At 38.1% G+C, this 24,909-nt stretch overlaps 2 protein-coding genes across 2 annotated transcripts in view; one reads left to right on the top strand and one right to left on the bottom strand.

The window, feature by feature from the left end:
- Window positions 1-24,909, bottom strand: part of LOC115186351 (NACHT, LRR and PYD domains-containing protein 12-like) — a gene marked incomplete at both ends in the record, with an annotated part of 347,545 nt that overhangs the window by 147,811 nt on the left and 174,825 nt on the right. The window lies entirely within an intron of this gene.
- LOC115186791 (zinc finger protein 271-like) overlaps window positions 3,254-24,909 on the top strand; it is a gene marked incomplete at its 3' end in the record, with an annotated part of 117,971 nt that continues 96,315 nt past the window's right edge. The window contains exon 1 of the mRNA XM_029746285.1: window positions 3,254-3,265. Coding sequence (XP_029602145.1) covers window positions 3,254-3,265 — 12 coding nt within the window. The remainder of the gene's footprint in view (window positions 3,266-24,909) is intronic.

The raw sequence follows: 24,909 nt of genomic DNA, 5'->3' as shown, positions 1-24,909 counted from the left end.
TGTCAATTATTCATTATTGTGTTAATGAGAAAGCATTTATTCTCTTGCTTAAATGTACACATACATGTTATTTAATCATTTCATCCAAACTGCTTGTGCGCTTTAACGAGAGTCTGCATAGCCAGGAGCTAAAAGAAGGTTTTAATGTCTGTTTCCACTAGATTGCCTTACAAACTGACCAGACTGTCTGACCAGCACTGCATCCTACTGACAGATATCTAACCAGCCCAGAGGCTTATAGAGACATTAGACTGTCTGACTGATATATATAACCAGCCCAGAGGCTTATAGAGACATTAGACTGTCTGACCTACGCTACCCCCTACTGTGAGAGCCACGTCAGGCAGCACTACGCCGTCCCAGGAATGCAGACACACACCCTGGTTGAGGTCACTGCAGACATGGGACACAAAGGCCACCATGGCAAAGCTGGAATGACAAAGAGATATCAAGAGGTAAATTAATGTTATTTAACATTTCTGTATGGCATTGACAATACCCCAATTTGATAAATGCTCCTATTTCATATGACATGTCGTTGTATTTCAGTTAGAGAAACTAAACTGGGAACTCTGTGTGTTTCATGTTTAGGAAAGGGAGACTGAGGAGGAGGAGGAAAGGGGGAGCTTCTGTAAAAAGATGAAGATGCAAATTATTAAAGTGGAAGGAGATTCTTCTGAGGAGAACTCTAAAGAACCGTTGAGGAGGATATATGAGCTAGAGGGAAATAACAGAAACATCTATAAAGAATTGAAGAAGGAGAACTCAGAACTAAAGAAAACGTCTGAGGACTGGAAGCAGCAGAACTAATTACATGTATAAATTATGGGTTGTGAACTAACAGGTATAAATGATGGGTTATGAACTAACAGGTATAAATGATGGGTTATGAATTAACAGGTATAAATGATGGGTTATGAATTAACAGGTATAAATGATGGGTTATGAAGTAACAGGTATAAATGATGGGTTATGAACTAACAGGTATAAATGATGGGTTATAAATTAACAGGTATAAATGATGGGTTATGAATTAACAGGTATAAATGATGGGTTATAAATTAACAGGTATAAATGATGGGTTATAAATTATGGGTTATGAATTAACAGGTATAAATTATGGGTTATGAATTAACAGGTATAAATGATGGGTTATGAATTAACAGGTATAAATGATGGGTTATGAATTAACAGGTATAAATGATGGGATATGAATTAACAGGTATAAATGATGGGTTATGAATTAACAGGTATAAATGATGGGTTATGAATTAACAGGTATAAATGATGGGTTATGAACTAACAGATATAAATGATGGGTTATGAACTAACAGGTATAAATGATGGGTTATGAATTAACAGGTATAAATGATGGGTTATGAATTAACAGGTATAAATGATGGGTTATAAATGATGGGTTATGAACTAACAGGTATAAATGATGGGTTATGAATTAACAGGTATAAATGATGGGTTATGAATTAACAGGTATAAATGATGGGATATGAATTAACAGGTATAAATGATGGGTTATGAATTAACAGGTATAAATGATGGGTTATGAATTAACAGGTATACATGATGGGTTATGAATTAACACATCCCCTCCAGGCATTAAAATACATTCAGGACTTCTTATAGTGAGCATAACATGACAATACATGACATCTAAGTAGCTGAATATGATTATGGACTAACAGTTTGAAGGTCACAACTCATGTTAATCTGGTTAAACAGTGGGAGACTAGTTGATTAAGGAATGGGGATATTTTTACAATTAAGAAATAATATGTCATGTTTTACTCGTACCTCAGCCAGCATTGTGAATGGTTAGGAAATAATATGTCATGTTTTACTCGTACCTCAGCCAGCATTGTGAATGGTTAGGAAATAATATGTCATGTTTTACTCGTACCTCAGCCGGCATTGTGAATGGTTAGGAAATAATATGTCATGTTTTACTAGTACCTCAGCCAGCATTGTGAATGGTTAGGAAATAATATGTCATGTTTTACTCGTACCTCAGCCAGCATTGTGAATGGTTAGGAAATAATATGTCATGTTTTACTCGTACCTCAGCCAGCATTGTGAATGGTTAGGAAATAATATGTCATGTTTTACTCGTACCTCAGCCAGCATTGTGAATGGTGTCTGATGCAGTGACATACTAGACCATGGCAGTAAATCTAATACTTAGGTGTTTTTAGTCAGGCATGAAAGGTCTGGGGTGGTTCTGTGGTTATAAGTTACTGACCTTGGAATAAATTTCTGGCCATGCTGGCAGGGTCTGAATCAAACCCAATGTCCACCTGGTACACTGACAGGGTCTGAATCAAACCCAATGTCCACCTGGTACACTGACAGGGTCTGAATCAAACCCAATGTCCAGCTGATACACTGACAGGGTCTGAATCAAACCCAATGTCCACCTGGTACACTGACAGGGTCTGAATCAAACCCAATGTCCACCTGGTACACTGACAGGGTCTGAATCAAACCCAATGTCCACCTGGTACACTGGCAGGGTCTTAATCAAACCCAATGTCCACCTGGTACACTGACAGGGTCTGAATCAACCCAATGTCCACCTGGCACACTGGCAGGGTCTGAATCAAACCGAATGTCCACCTGGCACACTGGCAGGGTCTGAATCAAACCGAATGTCCACCTGGCACACTGGCAGGGCCATTTACAACATTAACAATGTCTACACTGTATTACTGATCAATTTGATGTTATTTTAATGGACAAAAAATGTGATTTTCTTTCAAAAACAAGGACATTTCTAAGTGACCCCAAACTTTTGTACAGTAGTGTACATCTACATGATGTATTGTTACACCATGTAGGAGCAGTATAGACCTAGTCTGTTCATTATATACATCTACATGATGTATTGTTACACCATGTAGGAGCAGTATAGACCTACAGTAGCTGGCTACTTATTTATATGTTGTTTGACTGAATGAAACTGCCTTAAATGTGCTGTAGTAAACATGTTTTATTCTCACTAATCAATCACCACATTCCTGTCTTTGTATGTCTCAATTGTATTATTTAATTCAATCCATGTAAGATAATCTTTGTCTGTACATAAAATCTGATCCTCAACTGCGTTTCCCTGAATGGATCATTCAGTCAATAAAGTGTAGAGCCGCTATCTATGCTGTCTGACAAAATCACTATTTTAGTAGTTTATTAAAGTAAATTAGGCTTTATGACTGCTGAATACCAACGATCAATAACTTAGATCATGTATTTTCAGGTAGAGATACATCCTTGGGACGTCCCTAGCCTGTTGAAGTTGACATTTAAAATGGTTAAGGTTAGGGGTTAAGGTTAGGGTTTAGGGTAGAGATGTCCCAAGGTATCCAGATTGCATTGACCATTGTGCATTCTTCTGTCTCTTTTACAAAGCAGGTGTAAAAGAAACAGACAAGACAAGTAGGCATGCAGTGCATTATGGTCATTATAGTTTAAAAACAGCATCTTATTATGCCAAACTGTATGTGGGGTTGTTTGAGAAGAATGTGATTGTCAGCCCTAACCATCCATTCTAGCACCTCATCAGGCTCTGAAAAAGACTTCATTGATGACGTGTTCCATCTATTCCAGGGGACAGCAGAGGAACTTCATCGATTCCACTCCTTCATCAATACAAGCAGTGAACATCTGAAATTCACCCTCACCTTTAATGTGCATGAAACGAGTTATTTGGACATTTTGATTAAGAGGGACGGGGTGGTTTTCGCACAGACCTATACATGAAGCCGATGGTATTGTTACACCATGTAGGAGCAGTATAGACCTAGTCTGTTCATTATATACATCTACATGATGTATTGTTACACCATGTAGCAGCAGTATAGACCTAGTCTGTTCATTATATACATCTAAATGATGTATTGTTACACCATGTAGGAGCAGTATAGACCTAGTCTGTTCATTATATACATCTAAATGATGTATTGTTACACCATGTAGGAGCAGTATAGACCTAGTTTGTTCATTATATACATCTACATAATGTATTGTTACACCATGTAGGAGCAGTATAGACCTAGTCTGTTCATTATATACATCTACATGATGTATTGTTACACCATGTAGGAGCAGTATAGACCTAGTCTGTTCATTATATACATCTACATGATGTATTGTTAGCTGGCTACTTATTTATATGTTGTTTGACTGAATGAAACTGCCTTAAATGTGCTGTAGTAAACATGTTTTATTCGCATTAATCAACCAACACATCCCTGTCTTTGTATGTCTCAATATAATAGTATTATTTAATTAAATCCATGTAAAATAATCTTAGTCTGAAAATAAAATGTGATCCTCAACTGCGTTTCCCTCCAGTCAGCAGACGGCGATGTGCGTCTTTCAGGCGATGCTGCAGCGTGACGTATAATCTAGTGGACGGTTCTTCATAAACAGCTCGTCAACCACCTCGGTAGCTTGCTAGCCAACATAGCCGAAAGATTCAAGCTATTTATACGCTTTCGGTCTATATTAGCTACTGTGTTTTAGACACACTTCTGTCGTATCTACTTGTTAACCTATTTAATTTAATATTACGTTATTTTTTATTAGTCAGCTATAGTAGCTGGCTGGTTAAGTTAGCATTAGCCTAGTCGCTAATGATAGCTAGCTAGCTAACATCCCCGAACATGAGCTCCCTAAACTACTCCCCTCCTGTTAAAGAAGAGGAGGTCTGCTGGACGGAGAAAGAAGCTCTGGGGCTGAACATTGTCGTGAAAGAGGAGAAGGAAGAGGAGGATGTTACAGTAAAACAAGAAGTAGAGGGTAAGGCTGTTACAGTGAAAGAAGAAGAGAAAGACGTTTCAGTTAAACAAGAGGAAGAAGAGGATGATGCTGTTTTTGGAGTGAAGAAGGAAGGAGAGATTACTGTCACATTGAAAGATGAAGAGGAGGAGATAGGAGATCTGATTAAAACCAGTAAGTACCGCCTTCAATTAGTTTTTAACTTTGGATATTCGGAGTTGGCTCGTCAATACCTCTTCAACGGAGGGCCCTGGGATGATGACTGATATGTCTAGAATCAGACGACGTAGAGAACAAGCTACCCCTTGTTTTCTCCGTTCCGTTTCCAAAAAGTGACTTAACATATATATTTGAGAAGGGTCTATCTGCTGACCGCAGACTGGGGGGCCACGGCATGTAGTGATTTTAATGTAGTGATGTTTTACTACACACCGTGACCCCCAATAGAGCCATGTGAGAGTTGGGTTGGCTACACCAAAGATTATGGATATACTGACAAGATGTCTCTCTGTCCTAACAAGGGGAGTCGTTGTCCACAAAGCTGCACTGTGGGTTGTCTCGCTCCCACCTATCCTGTCTTTGGATTGGTGGATACATCTTATTATTGTAATCTATTGTTTATATTCTATGAGGGTTGTTGTCGTCAACCGCCTGTATTCAATGGAGAGAGATGCTAAGCTACTAGCATGAATATGCATAGCGATCTGGAGACAACTCCTATAGTGTTTCTATCAAAGTTGTCGGTATGTCACGTGTCCACGTAACAACTTAATCATTACGAAACTTCTGTTAGATCAAGTAAACCTCACGTAGCAAATAAGCCATTCATTTTGTTGTTGACCAAATTCAACACTTTCCACATTGGGTTGATAATTGTTTCCACTTGGATACAACCTACTGTAACCTACTGGCATGACCTAGAGAGATACAACCTACTGTAGCCTACTGGCATGACCTAGAGAGTTACAACCTACTGTAGTCTACTGGCATGACCTAGAGAGTTACAACCTACTGTAGCCTACTGGCATGACCTAGAGAGATACAACCTACTGTAGTCTACTGGCATGACCTAGAGAGATACAACCTACTGTAACCTACTGGCATGACCTAGAGAGATACAACCTACTGTAGCCTACTGGCATGACCTAGAGAGTTACAACCTACTGGCATAACCTAGAGAGATACAACCTACTGTAGCCTACTGGCATGACCTAGAGAGTTACAACCTACTGTAACCTACTGGCATGACCTAGAGAGCTACAACCTACTGTAACCTACTGGCATGACCTAGAGAGATACAACCTACTGTAGCCTACTGGCATGACCTAGAGAGTTACAACCTACTGTAACCTACTGGCATGACCTAGAGAGTTACAACCTACTGTAACCTACTGGCATGACCTAGAGAGATACAACCTACTGTAGCCTACTGGCATGACCTAGAGAGTTACAACCTACTGTAACCTACTGGCATGACCTAGAGAGATACAACCTACTGTAGCCTACTGGCATGACCAAGAGAGATACAACCTACTGTAGCCTACTGGCATGACCTAGAGAGTTACAACCTACTGTAACCTACTGGCATGACCTAGAGAGATACAACCTACTGTAGCCTACTGGCATGACCTAGAGAGTTACAACCTACTGTAACCTACTGGCATGACCTAGAGAGTTACAACCTACTGTAACCTACTGGCATGACCTAGAGAGATACAACCTACTGTAACCTACTGGCATGACCTAGAGAGTTACAACCTACTGTAACCTACTGGCATGACCTAGAGAGATACAACCTACTGTAGCCTACTGGCATGACCTAGAGAGATACAACCTACTGTAACCTACTGGCATGACCTAGAGAGATACAACCTACTGTAGCCTACTGGCATGACCTAGAGAGTTACAACCTACTGTAGCCTACTGGCATGACCTAGAGAGTTACAACCTACTGTAGCCTACTGGCATGACCTAGAGAGTTACAACCTACTGTAGCCTACTGGCATGACCTAGAGAGTTACAACCTACTGTAGCCTACTGGCATGACCTAGAGAGTTACAACCTACTGTAGCCTACTGGCATGACCTAGAGAGTTACAACCTACTGTAGCCTACTGGCATGACCTAGAGAGTTACAACCTACTGTAGTCTACTGGCATGACCTAGAGAGTTACAATCTACTGTAGCTTACTGGCATGACCTAGAGAGATAAAACCACTTTGATACAACCTACTGTAGTCTACTGGCATGACCTAGAGAGAAACAACCTACTGTAACCTACTGGCATGACCTAGAGAAATACAACCTACTGTAACCTACTGGCATGACCTAGAGAGTTACAACCTACTGTAGCCTACTGGTATGACCTAGAGAGATACAACCTACTGTAGCTTACTGGCATGACCTAGAGAGTTATGACCTAGAGAGATACAACCTACTGTAACCTACTGGCATGACCTAGAGAGATACAACCTACTGTAGTCTACTGGCATGACCTAGAGAGATACAATCTACTGTAGCGTACTAGCATGTTCTACAGAAATAAAACCACTGGTATGCAAGCATTTCTAAACTTTCTTCTGAATTTTATGGGGTATTGTGATGTCATTTTGAGGTGTTGTCTGAAGATTGATCATTTAAAAAAAGTAATCAATTTCAGAATAAGGCTGTAACGTAACAAAATGTGTAAAAAGGGAAGCGGTCTGAATGCACTATGTTCTGGGGCTGTCCCAAATAAAAATAAAAAATAGTATTTTATTTCTACCAATTGATTGGTTGAAATGTTATGACGTGTATTTGTTAATATAGACACACCCCGTGTGTTTAATAAAATCAACTGTATGTGCAGAACTTGAACTGAACTGATGCTTCAAGCGTTTGATTAAATAATTAACACACACAAATGACTTGAGGAAGCCAGAGGTCAATATAACCAGAAGAAAATAACCAATTCCCCACCTGCTGCTGGCCTTCGTTAATTCTGACGTTATGCTGCTGAAGTTTCCGGTAAAATAGGCAAACTTTTTTCATTTCCATTTGAAGTGCCAGTTTATCTTACAATTTCTGCTGATCTGCGTGCCAGTTATGAACGAGTTACAACACCTGTTTGGCCCCGCCACTTCCTGGGTCGGTGAAGTGAGATATTACATTTAAGGAATATATCCGAGTCTCACGCTCATCACCTGTGGAAGGCGGGGCTTCCAGCGAGGTGTGGATTTAATAGTATGTTGTACCTAGTTTCCCTCCTTCAGGGAACAGTTGTTGTAGTCACAACGTGTGGATTTAATAGTATGTTGTACCTAGTTTCCCTCCTTCAGGGAACAGTAGTTATAGTCATAATGTTACCCTTGTCATATGCTGTTTTTTTGTATTCTGAAATGCTCTCTAACTATGTAACATTTTTTGTCTCCTTATGTTACACTGGGAAAACAGTTTTATGGGCACAGAAATCCTAAGTCATTTCAGAGTTTGCTAAATCCAATGGTTTTAACCTAGAGTTACCTTAACTTTATTGACGACACCCAAATGGATACTGTCATTAACGCGGGTCTTAAATAATTACACATAATACTTAATACTGTAGCTGTTTAGTTAGCTGATCCAGGAAATCATTTTCTGAATGACAGTCACATGACAAACATCACTACATTTGTTGTTAGGTGAAGTTATGGGTCCTACAGTAGGTCTATGTTATTCTTAGGTGAAGTTATGGGCCAATTTGCCAAACACTTAGTTTACAAACCCTCATTGTCAGGCTGATGGAAAAGCCAAAGAGCATTTTACTGGTTGAAGTGTTTTTTTTAAGTACAAAGCGGTTGATTTGCAATGACGACACAAACATTATATTAAACAGAACATTCAAACGAGCCTTACAATTTTAATCCAAAGTAGTGTGAAATGTACTCATAAGCAACCTGTAAATGGAGGTTACTCCCCTGAGTTTTCCCCCATTCACATTCAGAATACATTGTGAAAAACTAAAATCTTTGTTCACCATTTTGGCTCCAGGCAGATACAGTACATCCATAACTATCGGTTTCCTCATTAGCAGGGAGGAGTTTCTACAACTAAATTGCATGTGCATCCCCCTCGTGCCGCAATTTTAGCAAGCACAGAAAGGGGCCTATATTGGAGACCAAAAGTTGTCTGGCACACTGCTTAGAGTTTCAACAACATGAATAACTTATTTTTAGCCTACAATCATCGATGTTACTACTAATGTGAAAACAAGACAATATATGACAATTTTTGCTCATTTTAAGACAATTGTCAAATAATTTTTACATTCATTACAGATGTCATTTCTTGTACAACATCATGGCTACGCCATTGGCATCATCTTTTACAGTGGATTTCTGCTGTTGTGGGCCTTTAACCATCTGTCTGACTTTGTTGTTCACACAGGAGAGAGACGGGACTACCGTGGGTCCTCTGGGGAGCCTCAACAACCTCATGATGATGACAGGGCAGAGAGGAGTCTCTCCAGATCAGAACACCTCAAGAAACACCTACAGAGATCCACAGGGAAGAGAACTCACTGCTGCTCTGACTGTGGGAAGAGATTCACCTCCTCAGCAGGCATTAAAATTCATCAGAGAATCCACACAGGAGAGAAACCTTTTACCTGTACTCAATGTGGGAAGAGTTTTACTACATCTGGCCATCTGACTCTACACCAGAGAACACACACAGGAGAGAAACCTTATATCTGTGGTAAATGTGGGAAGAGTTTTACTGAGTCTAGCAGTCTGACTCAACACCAGAGAATCCACACAGGAGAGAAACCTTATAGCTGTGCTCAATGTGGGAAGAGTTTTGGTCAATCTGGAGATCTGACAGTGCATCAGAGAATACATACAGGACAGAAATCCTATAGCTGTGATCAATGTGGCAAGAGTTTTGTTGGATCTGGTCTGCTGACATTACACCAGAGAATCCACACAGGAGAGAAACCTCATAGCTGTGATCAATGTGGTACTAGTTTTACTACATCTAGCCATCTTATTGTACACCAGAGAACACACACAGGAGAGAAACCTTATAGCTGTGATCAATGTGGGAACAGTTTTACTCAGCTAAGCAACCTGATATCACACCAGAGAACACACACAGGAGAGAAACCATATAGCTGTGATCAATGTGGGAAGTTTTTTTTTACATCGAGCCATCTGAAGATACACCAGAGAACACACACAGGAGAGAAACCTCATGGCTGTGATCAATGTGGGAAGAGGTTTGTTACATCTGGTCAGCTGACTTTACACCAGAGAACACACACAGGAGATAAGCCTTATAGCTGTGATCAATGTGGGAACAGTTTTACTCAGCTAAGCAACCTGATATCACACCAGAGAACACACACAGGAGAGAAATCCTATAGCTGTGACCAGAGACAATCTGATTAAAGATCAGAAAACACATGAAGGAGTTGTTTCATGATATCAATGAATTAATGTCACAATGTAGAATGTTTTAACATTGTAGAAGGAGTATTTTAATGATGTCACAATGTAGAACCCTAAACGTTTGTTCCCTGTTCTATTGATTTCAACATGATATGGATATTAACCTCAGGGGGAAAATCCAGGCTCTGAAATGGAAGAGTACTATTTATGAGATTTAACAAAAAGTGACTAACAAAAAAAGAGTTGTGTTACACATACCACGTTGTTGACCCACTTGAATCAAAATGCAACACTTCAAAATGTAGCTAGGTGTTTTCGACAAGTTGTCCTCTAACCAGTGATGTACACATTATTCCCAGATTCCATGCAACCTCATCTCCCTCCTCTCGGCACAATTGATTTTAGTGATGAGTTATGACAAATAAGTGTTGTGTTCCTTTGTTTAGCGACCCCTAAATGTATCACTCCAAAATGTAGCTGACTGTCTTTGGCAGGTTGTCCTCTAATCAGTGAGGTAAAATATATCTCCCATTTCCATGTGTTTTTTTAGTTGTGTTAGTTTCAACATCCCGTACAACCTGATTTCCCCCCTAATCGATATCAGTGATTTATTGCTACTTGTCAAAACAACAGCGTTTTTGGTGCTTGTACAGTTTATAAGTTGCTTGTTTTAAATAATACAAGTAATATGATTATTGTGGCAGATGTTTGTGTATGCAGTGTGGCCCATTTTATGTTTAGGTTTTCAATATATCACAAACTGTTTCTGCATATTGGTTATTGATTTGTACATGTTAAAACTGTGTTTTGACATTGGGGCTATCCCACCTAGAAAAATGTAATTGAAAATAATTTGAAAAAAGGACTATGCAACCAAATATTTATTTATGCAACCAACTGACAATTTTTGGTACAATTATATTGACATTGTTGCCCTGCTATTAGAATATCAGGGTTCATTCTCAGATGTGCCAACCCAAATGTACTAGAGCATGACATTGGGGACTGGGCCCCGATCCAACAACATGCCTATCTAGTGAACCCTGAGAAGAGAGAGAAGCTCGAAATCAGACATGTCCGTAGTAAGGACAACTTGGTTGCTGATTGTGGGCAGTTAAAAAGTTTTGTGTTTAGCCAGTGCGTTGCCATTGATTACAATTTATTTTGACTGGTTTTCCGTTTTGGAGATGAGTTTTATCTCTTATTCTTTTCCGTATTTTTCGTTCCAAGGGGACCAGAGTTCTAGAAGCTAGTGGGGGAAAAAATATAAAAAATTTGTTCCAGAAGCTAGTGAGTTTTAGGAAGACAAGGTTTTTTTTAATTGTTGACAGCCAGTAGACACCATGTTTATATTGTAGAAGGTGAAGCATTGTAGTTGATTATAATGTGAAATTGAAGTTGTTTTCTGTTGGTGGTAAGCAAACTTTTAAGGTGTTAGTCTTTGGTTTTTCCATTTTGTTTTGAGGTTGGACTTTAGCACGTCTAGCTCGTTAGCACGTCTAGCTCGTTAGCACATCTAGCTCGTTAGCACGTCTAGCTCGTTAGCACGTCTAGCTCGTTAGCACGTCTAGCTCGTTAGCACGTCTAGCTCGTTAGCACGTCTAGCTCGTTAGCACGTAGGACGCACTGATTGGTGTCACCTCGTTAGTCAGTATGTGTTACACCTGTGCTGGCTTGTCCATCTCGTTAGTGGGAAGGTGTTTCACCTGAGCTGGTCCAGGTTCTATTTAAGAGTGTCTGGCCCAGTGCTCCAGTTGTCTTGATACATGTGGAGAGTCAACACCTTTAGTTGCTCCACCTTTTTGGTTTGCTTCCTGTCTTTAAGTTTGGTGTGGGATTTTCTTTTGTTTGCCTCTTCTTGGGCAGATATAGTGGGTCTCATGGTGGGTGTCTTTTATGTCCCAGTTGTTGTAACTAGTCAACTTCCAGTGGACACTGAGAGCAAAACTGCAAGATTATGTTATAATACTTTTATTGCATCAAATGGTTGTTTTATGCAACAGAATAGAAGGTTCTTAGAACTATTGTGTCTGTGTGTTCTACTGAGGATGGGCCTCTGGGAGAAAACACTGACAGGAGATTTACAATGTCTTTTGGGTGATAAAACCTAAAGAGACCGCATTCCAGAGCATGAGTTAATGTTTCTGTTCTATATGTTACCAGGGAGAGATGACCTCAGGGCCAGACCCTGGTCTCTACACAAAGAGTACTGTTTTTACAGCAGATACTGTCTGCTGAGAATTATAAGTATCTTTCATACAAATCTTAACCTTGTGACCCGTTCTATACATCTGTTGTTGGTCATGTAGGTTAAAAGGGGTGTATCTTGGCTGTAAAAGACCTTTGTACTTTTGTCTCGGGGCTCTCAACGAATCATCTGGGGTTGATTCATCTCTCAACGATTCATCTGGGGTTGATTCATCTCTCAACGAATCATCTGGGGGTGATTGTTCGACCAGCCATCATTATCATAGGGCACCCAATTGATTGACTTTATATGTGTGTTGTATTGACCTGCTCCCTTATAAGTGAATAAATATTTAGTTTAAGAATAACTCTGACTTGTGTGATAAGTTTGTCTCATTTGATATTAACCACCACATTTGGCGATGGGGATGTGAATCTTGACTTGGTGACCGCTCCTGGTGACCTGGGTAAATGGTGCACCAGGGATCCCTCTAACTTGGGATCTCAGGGAGACCACACTGCGGGAACGGAGCAGATGGACCCACCTTTGATCTGAGAGGCAGCGAGCCGAGTGGATACCATCAGAATAGTATATATAGTGGATACCATCAGTATAGTATATATAGTGGATACCATCAGTATAGTATATATAGTGGATACCATCAGTATAGTATATATAGTGGATACCATCAGTATAGTATATATAGTGGATACCATCAGTATAGTATATATAGTGGATACCATCAGTATAGTGTATATAGTGGATACCATCAGTATAGTGTATATAGTGGATACCATCAGTATAGTGTATATAGTGGATACCATAAGTATAGTATATATAGTGGATACCATCAGTATAGTATATATAGTGGATACCATCAGTATAGTATATATAGTGGAGACCATCAGTATAGTATATATAGTGGATACCATCAGTATAGTATATATAGTGGATACCATCAGTATAGTATATATAGTGGATACCATCAGTATAGTATATATAGTGGATATCATCAGTATAGTATATATAGTGGATACCATCAGTATAGTGTATATAGTGGATACCATCAGTATAGTGTATATAGTGGATACCATCAGTATAGTGTATATAGTGGATACCATCAGTATAGTATATATAGTGGATACCATCAGTATAGTATATATAGTGGATACCATCAGTATAGTATATATAGTGGATACCATCAGTATAGTATATATAGTGGATACCATCAGTATAGTATATATAGTGGATACCATCAGTATAGTATATATAGTGGATACCATCAGTATAGTATATATAGTGGATACCATCAGTATAGTATATATAGTGGATACCATCAGTATAGTATATATAGTGGATACCATCAGTATAGTATATATAGTGGATACCATCATTATATATAGTGGATACCATAAGTATAGTATATATAGGATACCATCAGTATAGTATATATAGTGGATACCATCAGTATAGTATATATAGTGATACCATCAGTATTTATATATAGTGGATACCATTCAGTATATTATATATAGTGGATACCATCAGTATAGTATATATAGTGGATACCATCAGTAATAGTATATATAGTGGATACCATCAGTATAGTATGATATAGTGGATACCATCAGTATAGTATATAAGTGATACCATCAGTATGTATATATAGTGGATACCCATCAGTATATGTTATATAGTGGATACCATCAGTATAGTATATATAGTGGATACCATCAGTAATAGTATATATAGTGGATACCATCAGTATAGTGTATATAGTGGATACCATCAGTATAGTATATATAGTGGATACCATCAGTATAGTATATATAGTGGATACCATCAGTATAGTATTATAGTGGGATACCATCAGTATAGTATATATAGTGGATACCATCATATAGTATATATAGTGGATACCATCAGTATAGTATATTAGTGGATACCATCAGTATAGTATATATAGTGGATACCATCAGTATAGTGTATATAGTGGATACAACCATCAGTATAGTGTATATAGTGGATACCATCAGAATAGTATAGTATAGTGGATACATCAGTATAGTATATATAGTGGATACCATCAGTATAGTATATATAGTGGATACCATCAGTATATATATATATGGATACCATCAGTATAGTATATATAGTTGGATACCATCCGTATAGTGTATATAGTGGATACATCAGTATAGGTATATAGTGGATACCATTCAGTATAGTAGTATATAGTGGATACCATCAGTATAGTATATATAGTGGATACCATCAGTATAGTATATATAGTGGATACCATCAGTATAGTATATATAGTGGAACCATCAGTATAGTACTATATAGTGGATACCATCAGTATAGTATATATAGTGGATATCATCCGTTATAGTATATATAGTCGGATACCATCAGTATAGTATATATAGTGGATACCATCAGTATAGTATATATAGTGGATACCATCAGTATAGTGTATATAGTGGATACCATCAGTATAGTGTATATAGTGGATCCCATCAGTATAGTATATATAGTGGATACCATCAGTATAGTATATAGTGGATACCATCCATCAGTATAGTAGTATATAGTGGATACCATCAGTATAGTATATATAGTGGATACCATCAGTATAGTATATATAGTGGATACCATCAGTATAGTATATATAGTGGATACCATCAGTATAGTATATATAGTGGATACCATCAGTATAGTATATATAGTGGATACCATCAGTATAGTATATATAGTGGATACCATCAGTATAGTATATATAGTGGATACCATCAGTATAGTATATATAGTGGATACCATCAGTATAGTATATATAGTGGATACCATCAGTATAGTATATATAGTGGATACCATCAGTATAGTATATATAGTGGATACCATCAGTATAGTATATATAGTGGATACCATCAGTATATTATATATAGTGGATACCATCAGTATAGTATATATAGTGGATACCATCAGTATAGTATATATAGTGGATACCATCAGTATAGTATATATAGTGGATACCATCAGTATAGTATATATAGTGGATACCATCAGTATAGTATATATAGTGGATACCATCAGTATAGTATATATAGTGGATACCATCAGTATAGTGTATATAGTGGATACCATCAGTATAGTATATATAGTGGATACCATCAGTATAGTATATATAGTGGATACCATCAGTATAGTATATATAGTGGATACCATCAGTATAGTATATATAGTGGATACCATCAGTATAGTATATATAGTGGATACCATCAGTATAGTATATATAGTGGATACCATCAGTATAGTATATATAGTGGATACCATCAGTATAGTATATATAGTGGATACCATCAGTATAGTATATATAGTGGATACCATCAGTATAGTATATAGTGGATACCATCAGTATAGTATATATAGTGGATACCATCAGTATAGTATATATAGTGGATACCATCAGTATAGTATATAGTGGATACCATCAGTATAGTATATATAGTGGATACCATCAGTATAGTATATATAGTGGATACCATCAGTATAGTATATATAGTGGATACCATCAGTATAGTATATATAGTGGATACCATCAGTATAGTATATATAGTGGATACCATCAGTATAGTATATATAGTGGATACCATCAGTATAGTATATATAGTGGATACCATCAGTATAGTATATATAGTGGATACCATCAGTATAGTATATATAGTGGATACCATCAGTATAGTAATATAGTGGATACCATCAGTATAGTAATATATAGTGGATACCATCAGTATAGTATATATAGTGGATACCATCAGTATAGTATATATAGTGGGATACCATCAGTATAGTGTATATTAGTGGATACCATCAGTATAGTATATATAGTGGATACCATCAGTATAGTATATAGTGGATACCATCAGTATAGTAGTATATAGTGGATACCATCAGTATAGTAATATAGGTGGATACCATCAGTAATAGTAATATAGTGGATACCATCAGTATAGTATATATAGTGGATACCATCAGTATAGTATATATAGTGGATACCATCAGTATAGTATATATAGTGGATACCATCAGTATAGTATATATGTGGATACCATCAGTATAGTATATATAGTGGATACCATCAGTATAGTATATATAGTGGATACCATCAGTATAGTATATATAGTGGATACCATCAGTATAGTATATATAGTGGATACCATCAGTATAGTATATATAGTGGATACCATCAGTATAATATATATAGTGGATACCATCAGTATAGTGTATAGTGGATACCCTCAGTATAGATATATAGTGGATACCATCAGTATAGTATAGTAGTGGATACCATCAGTATAGTATATATAGTGGATACCATCAGTATAGTATATATAGTGGATACCATCAGTATAGTATATATAGTGGATACCATCAGTATAGTATATATAGTGGATACCATCAGTATAGTATATATAGTGGATACCATCAGTATAGTATATATAGTGGATACCATCAGTATAGTATATATAGTGGATACCATCAGTATAGTGTATATAGTGGATACCATCAGTATAGTATATATAGTGGATACCATCAGTATAGTATATATAGTGGATACCATCAGTATAGTATATATAGTGGATACCATCAGTATAGTATATATAGTGGATACCATCAGTATAGTATATATAGTGGATACCATCAGTATAGTATATATAGTGGATACCATCAGTATAGTATATATAGTGGATACCATCAGTATAGTGGATACCATCAGTATAGTATATATAGTGGATACCATCAGTATAGTATATATAGTGGATACCATCAGTATAGTATATATAGTGGATACCATCAGTATAGTATATATAGTGGATACCATCAGTATAGTATATATAGTGGATACCATCAGTATAGTATATATAGTGGATACCATCAGTATAGTATATATAGTGGATACCATCAGTATAGTATATTAGTGGATACCATCAGTATAGTATATATAGTGGATACCATCAGTATAGTATATATAGTGGATACCATCAGTATAGTATATATAGTGGATACCATCAGTATAGTATATATAGTGGATACCATCAGTATAGTATATATAGTGGATACCATCAGTATAGTATATATAGTGGATACCATCAGTATAGTGTATATAGTGGATACCATCAGTATAGTATATATAGTGGATACCATCAGTATAGTATATATAGTGGATACCATCAGTATAGTATATATAGTGGATACCATCAGTATAGTATATATAGTGGATACCATCAGTATAGTATATATAGTGGATACCATCAGTATAGTATATATAGTGGATACCATCAGTATAGTATATATAGTGGATACCATCAGTATAGTATATATAGTGGATACCATCAGTATAGTATATATAGTGGGATACCATCAGTATAGTATATATAGTGGATACCATCAGTATAGTATATAGTGGATGCCATTCAGTATAGTATATATAGTGGATACCATCAGTATAGTATATATAGTGGATACCATCAGTATAGTATATATAGTGGATACCAATCAGTATAGTATATATAGTGGATTACCATCAGTATAGTATATTATAGTGGATACCATCAGTATAGTATATATAGTGGATACCATCAGTATAGTATATATAGTGGATACCATCAGTATAGTATATATAGTGGATACCATCAGTATAGTATATATATATAGTGGATACCATCAGTATAGTATATATAGTGGATACCATCAGTATAGTGTATATAGTGGATAACCATCAGTATAGTATATATAGTGGATACCATCCGTATAGGTATATTAGTGGATACCATCAGTTATAGTCTATATAGTGGATACCTCAGTATAGTATTATATAGTGGATACCATCAGTATAGTATATATAGTGGATACCATCAGTATAGTATATATAGTGGATACCATCAGTATAGTATATATAGTGGATACCATCAGTATAGTATATATAGGTGGATACCATCAGTATAGTATATGTATATATTGGATACCATCAGTATAGTATATATAGTGGATACCATCAGTATTAGTATATATAGTGGATACCATCAGTATAGTATATAGTGGATATACCGATTAGTGGATACCATCAGTATAGTATATATAGTGGATACCATCAGTATAGTATATAGTGGATACCATCAGTATAGTATATATAGTGGATACCATCAGTTATAGTCTATATAGTGGATACCATCAGTATAGTATATATAGTGGATACCATCAGTATAGTATATATAGTGGATACCATCAGTATAGTATATATAGTGGATACAATCAGTATATTATCTATATAGTGGATACCATCAGTATAGTCTATATAGTGGATACCATCAGTATAGTATATATAGTGGATACCATCAGTATAGTTATATATAGTGGATACCATCAGTTATAGTATATATAGTGGATACCATCAGTATAGTATATATAGTGGATACCATCAGTATAGTATATATAGTGGATACCATCAGTATAGATATATAGTGGATACCATCAGTATAGTATATATAGTGGATACCATCAGTATAGTATATATAGTGGATACCATCAGTAATAGTTATATATAGTGGATACCATCAGTATAGTATATAGTGGATACCATCAGTATAGTATATATAGTGGATACCATCAGTATAGTATATATAGTGGATACCATCAGTATAGTATATATAGTGGATACCATCAGTATAGTATATATAGTGGATCCATCAGTATAGTAGTATATAGGTGGATACCATCAGTATAGTATATATAGTGGATACCATCAGTATAGTATATATAGTGGATACCATCAGTATAGTATATATAGTGGATACCATCAGTATAGTATATATAGTGGATACCATCAGTATAGTATATATAGTGGATACCATCAGTATAGTATATATAGTGGATACCATCAGTATAGTATATATAGTGGATACCATCAGTATAGTATATATAGTGGATACCATCAGTATAGTATATATAGTGGATACCATCAGTATAGTTATATAGTGGATACCATCAGTATAGTATATAGTGGATACCATCAGTATAGTGTATATAGTGGATACCATCAGTATAGTATATATAGTGGATACCATCAGTATAGTATATATAGTGGATACCATCAGTATAGTATATATAGTGGATACCATCAGTATAGTATATATAGTGGATACCATCAGTATAGTATATATAGTGGATACCATCAGTATAGTATATATAGTGGATACCATCAGTATAGTATATATAGTGGATACCATCAGTATAGTATATATAGTGGATACCATCAGTATAGTATATAGTGGATACCATCAGTATAGTATATAGTGGATACCATCAGTATAGTATATATAGTGGATACCATCAGTATAGTATATAGTGGATACCATCAGTATAGTATATATATAGTGGATACCATCAGTATAGTATATATAGTGGATACCATCAGTATAGTATATATAGTGGATACCATCAGTATAGTATATATAGTGGATACCATCAATATAGTATATATAGTGGATACCATCAGTATAGTATATATAGTGGATACCATCAGTATAGTGTATATAGTGGATGCCATCAGTATAGTGTATATAGTGGATACCATCAGTATAGTATATATAGTGGATACCATCAGTATATTATATATAGTGGATACCATCAGTATAGTATATATAGTGGATACCATCAGTATAGTATATATAGTGGATACCATCAGTATAGTATATATAGTGGATACCATCAGTATAGTATATATAGTGGATACCATCAGTATAGTGTATATAGTGGATACCATCAGTATAGTGTATATAGTAGACAGGGCTCTAACTCTAATAATCATGGCCGGTTCTCCCCGTTAAGCGAGTCGGAGTCGGAGGCCGAGACTTCTCTGGTCTCTACTCCTCCCGTTACGGGGTCTGAGACGCCGACGGCTCCCACCATTAGCTCTGACAAATTGAAAACCCTAGTCATTGGCGACTCCATTACCCGCAGTATTAGACTTAAAACTAATCATCCAGCGATCATACACTGTTTACCAGGGGGCAGGGCTACCGACGTTAAGGCTAATCTAAAGACGGTGCTGGCTAAAGCTAAAACTGGCGAGTGTAGAGAGTATAGAGATATTGTTATCCACGTCGGCACCAACGATGTTAGGATGAAACAGTCAGAGGTCACCAAGCGCAATATAGCTTCAGCGTGTAAATCAGCTAGAAAGATGTGTCGGCATCGAGTAATTGTCTCTGGCCCCCTCCCAGTTAGGGGGAGTGATGAGCTCTACAGCAGAGTCTCACAACTCAATCGCTGGATGAAAACTGTTTTCTGCCCCTCCCAAAAGATAGAATTTGTAGATAACTGGCCCTCTTTCTGGGATTCACCCACAAACAGGACCAAGCCTGGCCTGCTGAGGAGTGACGGACTCCATCCTAGCTGGAGGGGTGCTCTCATCTTATCTACGAACATAGACAGGGCTCTAACTCCTCTAGCTCCACAATGAAATAGGGTGCAGGCCAGGCAACAGGCTGTTAGCCAGCCTGCCAGCTTAGTGGAGTCTGCCACTAGCACAGTTAGCGTAGTCAGCTCAGCTTTCCCCATTGAGACCGTGTCTGTGCCTCGATCTTGGTTGGGCAAAATTAAAAATGGCGGTGTTCGCTTCAGTAATCTTACTAGTATAAAGACCTCCTCCATTCCTGCCATTATTGAAAGAGATTGTGATACTTCACATCTCAAAATTGGGTTACTTAATGTTAGATCCCTCACTTCCAAGGCTTCCAGTTATAGTCAATGAACTAATCACTGATCATAATCTTGATGTGATTGGCCTGACTGAAACATGGCTTAAGCCTGATGAATTTACTGTGTTAAATGAGGCCTCACCCCCTGGTTACACTAGTGACCAAACCCCCCGTGCATCCGGCAAAGGCGGAGGTGTTGCTAACATTTACGATAGCAAATTTCAATTTACAAAAAAAAAAACAATGACGTTTTCGTCTTTTGAGCTTCTAGTCATGAAATCTATGCAGCCTACTCAATCACTTTTTATAGCTACTGTTTACAGGCCTCCTGGGCCATATGCAGTGTTCCTTACTGAGTTCCCTGAATTCCTATCGGATCTTGTAGTCATAGCAGATAATATTCTAATTTTTGGTGACTTTAACATTCACATGGAAAAGTCCACAGACCCACTCCAAAAGGCTTTCGGAGCCATCATCGACTCAGTGGGTTTTGTCCAACATGTCTCTGGACCTACTCACTGCCACAGTCATACTCTGGACCTAGTTTTGTCCCATGGAATAAATGTTGTGGATCTTAATGTTTTTCCTCATAATCCTGGATTATCGGACCACCATTTTATTGCGTTTACAATTGCAACAAATAATCTGCTCAGACCCCAACCAAGGAAGATTAAAAGTCGTGCTATAAATTCTCAGACAACCCAAAGATTCCTTGATGCCCTTCCAGACTCCCTCTGCCTACCCAAGGACGTCAGAGGACAAGAATCAGTTAACCACCTAACCGAGGAACTCAATTCAACCTTGCGCAATACCCTAGATGCAGTTGCACCCCTAAAAATTAAAAACATCTGTCATAAGAAACTAGCTCCCTGGTATACAGAAAATACACGAGCTCTGAAGCAAGCTTCCAGAAAATTGGAACGGAAATGGCGCCACACTAAACTGGAAGTCTTCCGACTAGCTTGGAAAGACAGTACCGTGCAGTATCGAAGAGCCCTCACTGCTGCACGATCATCCTATTTTTCCAACTTAATTGAGGAAAATAAGAACAATCCGAAATTTCTTTTTGACACTGTCGCAAAGCTAACTAAAAAGCAGCATTCGCAAATGGAGGATGGCTTTCACTTCAGCAGTAATAAATTTATGAACTTTTTTGAGGAAAAGATCATGATCATTAGAAAGCAAATTACGGACTCATCTTTAAATCTGGGTATTCCTCCAGGGCTTCATTGTCCAGAGTCTGCACAACTCTGCCAGGACCCTGGCTCAAGGGAGATACTAAAGTGTTTTAGTACTATATCTCTTGACACAATGATGAAAATAATCATGGCCTCCAAACCCTCAAGCTGCATACTGGACCCTATTCCAACTAAACTACTGAAAGAGCTGCTTCCTGTGCTTGGCCCTCCTATGTTGAACATAATAAACGGCTCTCTATCCACCGGATGTGTACCAAGCTCACTAAAAATGGCAGTAATAAAGCCTCTCTTGAAAAAGCCGAATCTTGACCCAGAAATTATAAAAAACTATCGGCCTATATCGAATCTTCCATTCCTCTCAAAAATTTTAGAAAAAGTTGTTGCGCAGCAACTCACTGCCTTCCTGAAGACAAACAATGTATACGAAACGCTTCAGTCTGGTTTTAGACCCCATCATAGCACTGAGACTGCACTTGTGAAGGTGGTAAATGACCTTTTAATGACGTCAGACCGAGGCTCTGCATCTGTCCTCGTGCTCCTAGATCTTAGTGCCGCTTTTGATACCATCGATCACCACATTCTTTTGGAGAGATTGGAAACCCAAATTGGTCTACATGGACAAGTTCTGGCCTGGTTTAGATCTTATCTGTCGGAAAGATATCAGTTTGTCTCTGTGAATGGTTCGTCCTCTGACAAATCAATTGTAAATTTCGGTGTTCCTCAAGGTTCCGTTCTAGGACCACTATTGTTTTCACTATATATTTTACCTCTTGGGGATGTCATTCGAAAACATAATGTTAAATTTCACTGCTATGCGGACGACACACAGCTGTACATTTCAATGAAACATGGTGAAGCCCCAAAATTGCCCTCGCTAGAAGCCTGTGTTTCAGACATAAGGAAGTGGATGGCTGCAAATTTTCTACTTTTAAACTCGGACAAAACAGAGATGCTTGTCCTAGGTCCCAAGAAACAAAGAGATCTTCTGTTGAATCTGACAATTAATCTGGATGGTTGTACAGTCGTCTCAAATAAAACTGTGAAGGACCTCGGCGTTACTCTGGACCCTGATCTCTCTTTTGAAGAACATATCAAGACTGCTTCAAGGACAGCTTTTTTCCATCTACGTAACATTGCAAAAATCAGAAACTTTCTGTCCAAAAATGACGCAGAAAAATTAATCCATGCTTTTGTTACTTCTAGGCTCGACTACTGCAATGCTCTACTTTCCGGCTACCCGGATAAAGCACTAAACAAACTTCAGTTAGTGCTAAATACGGCTGCTAGAATCCTGACTAGAACCAAAAAATTTGATCATATTACTCCAGTGCTAGCTTCCCTACACTGGCTTCCTGTTAAGGCAAGGGCTGATTTCAAGGTTTTACTGCTAACCTACAAAGCATTACATGGGCTTGCTCCTACCTATCTTTCCGATTTGGTCCTGCCGTACATACCTACACGTACGCTACGGTCACAAGACGCAGGCCTCCTAATTGTCCCTAGAATTTCTAAGCAAACGGCTGGAGGTAGGGCTTTCTCCTATAGAGCTCCATTTTTATGGAATGGTCTGCCTACCCATGTGAGAGACGCAGACTCAGTCTCAACCTTTAAGTCTTTACTGAAGACTTATCTCTTCAGTAGGTCCTATGATTAAGTATAGTCTGGCCCAGGAGTGTGAAGGTGAACGGAAAGGCTGGAGCAACGAACCGCCCTTGCTGTCTCTGCCTTGTCGGTTCCCCTCTTCCCACTGGGATTCTCTGCCTCTAACCCTTTTACAGGGGCTGAGTCACTGACTTACTGGTGTTCTTCCATGCCGTCCATGGGAGGGGTGCGTCACTTGAGTAGGTTGAGCCACTGACGTGGTCTTACTGTCTGGGTTGGCGCCCCCCCCTTGGGTTGTGCCGTGGCAGACATCTTTGTGGGCTATACTCGGCCTTGTCTTCGGACGGTAAGTTGGTGGTTGTAGATATCCCTCTAGTGGTGTGGGGGCTGTGCTTTGGCAAAGTGGGTGGGGTTATATCCTGCCTGTTTGGCCCTGTCCGGGGGTATCATCGGATGGGGCCACAGTGTCTTCTGATCCCTCCTGTCTCAGCCTCCAGTATTTATGCTGCAGTAGTTTATGTGTCGGGGGGCTAGGGTCAGTCTGTTACATCTGGAGTATTCTCTTGTCTTATCCAGTGTCCTGTGTGAATGTAAATATGCTCTCTCTAATTCTCTCTTTCTTTCTCTCTTTCTCTCGGAGGACCTGAGCCCTAGGACTACCTGGCATGATGACTCCTTGCTGTCCCCAGTCCACCTGGCCATGCTGCTGCTCCAGTTTCAACTGTTCTGCCTGCGGCTACGGAACCCTGACCTGTTCACCGGACGTGCTTGTTGCACCCTCGACAATTACTATGATTATTATTATTTGACCATGCTGGTCATTTACGAACATTTTAACATCTTGACCATGTTCTGTTATAATATCCACCCGGCACAGCCAGAAGAGGACTGGCCACCCCTCATAGCCTGGTTCCTCTCTAGGTTTCTTCCTAGGTTTTTGGCCTTTCTCAGGAGTTTTTCCTAGGGAGT

This window comes from Salmo trutta, unplaced genomic scaffold, assembly GCF_901001165.1.
Source record: "Salmo trutta unplaced genomic scaffold, fSalTru1.1, whole genome shotgun sequence".
Lineage (NCBI taxonomy): Eukaryota > Metazoa > Chordata > Actinopteri > Salmoniformes > Salmonidae > Salmo > Salmo trutta.
This window is presented reverse-complemented; position numbering and strand designations above follow the sequence as displayed.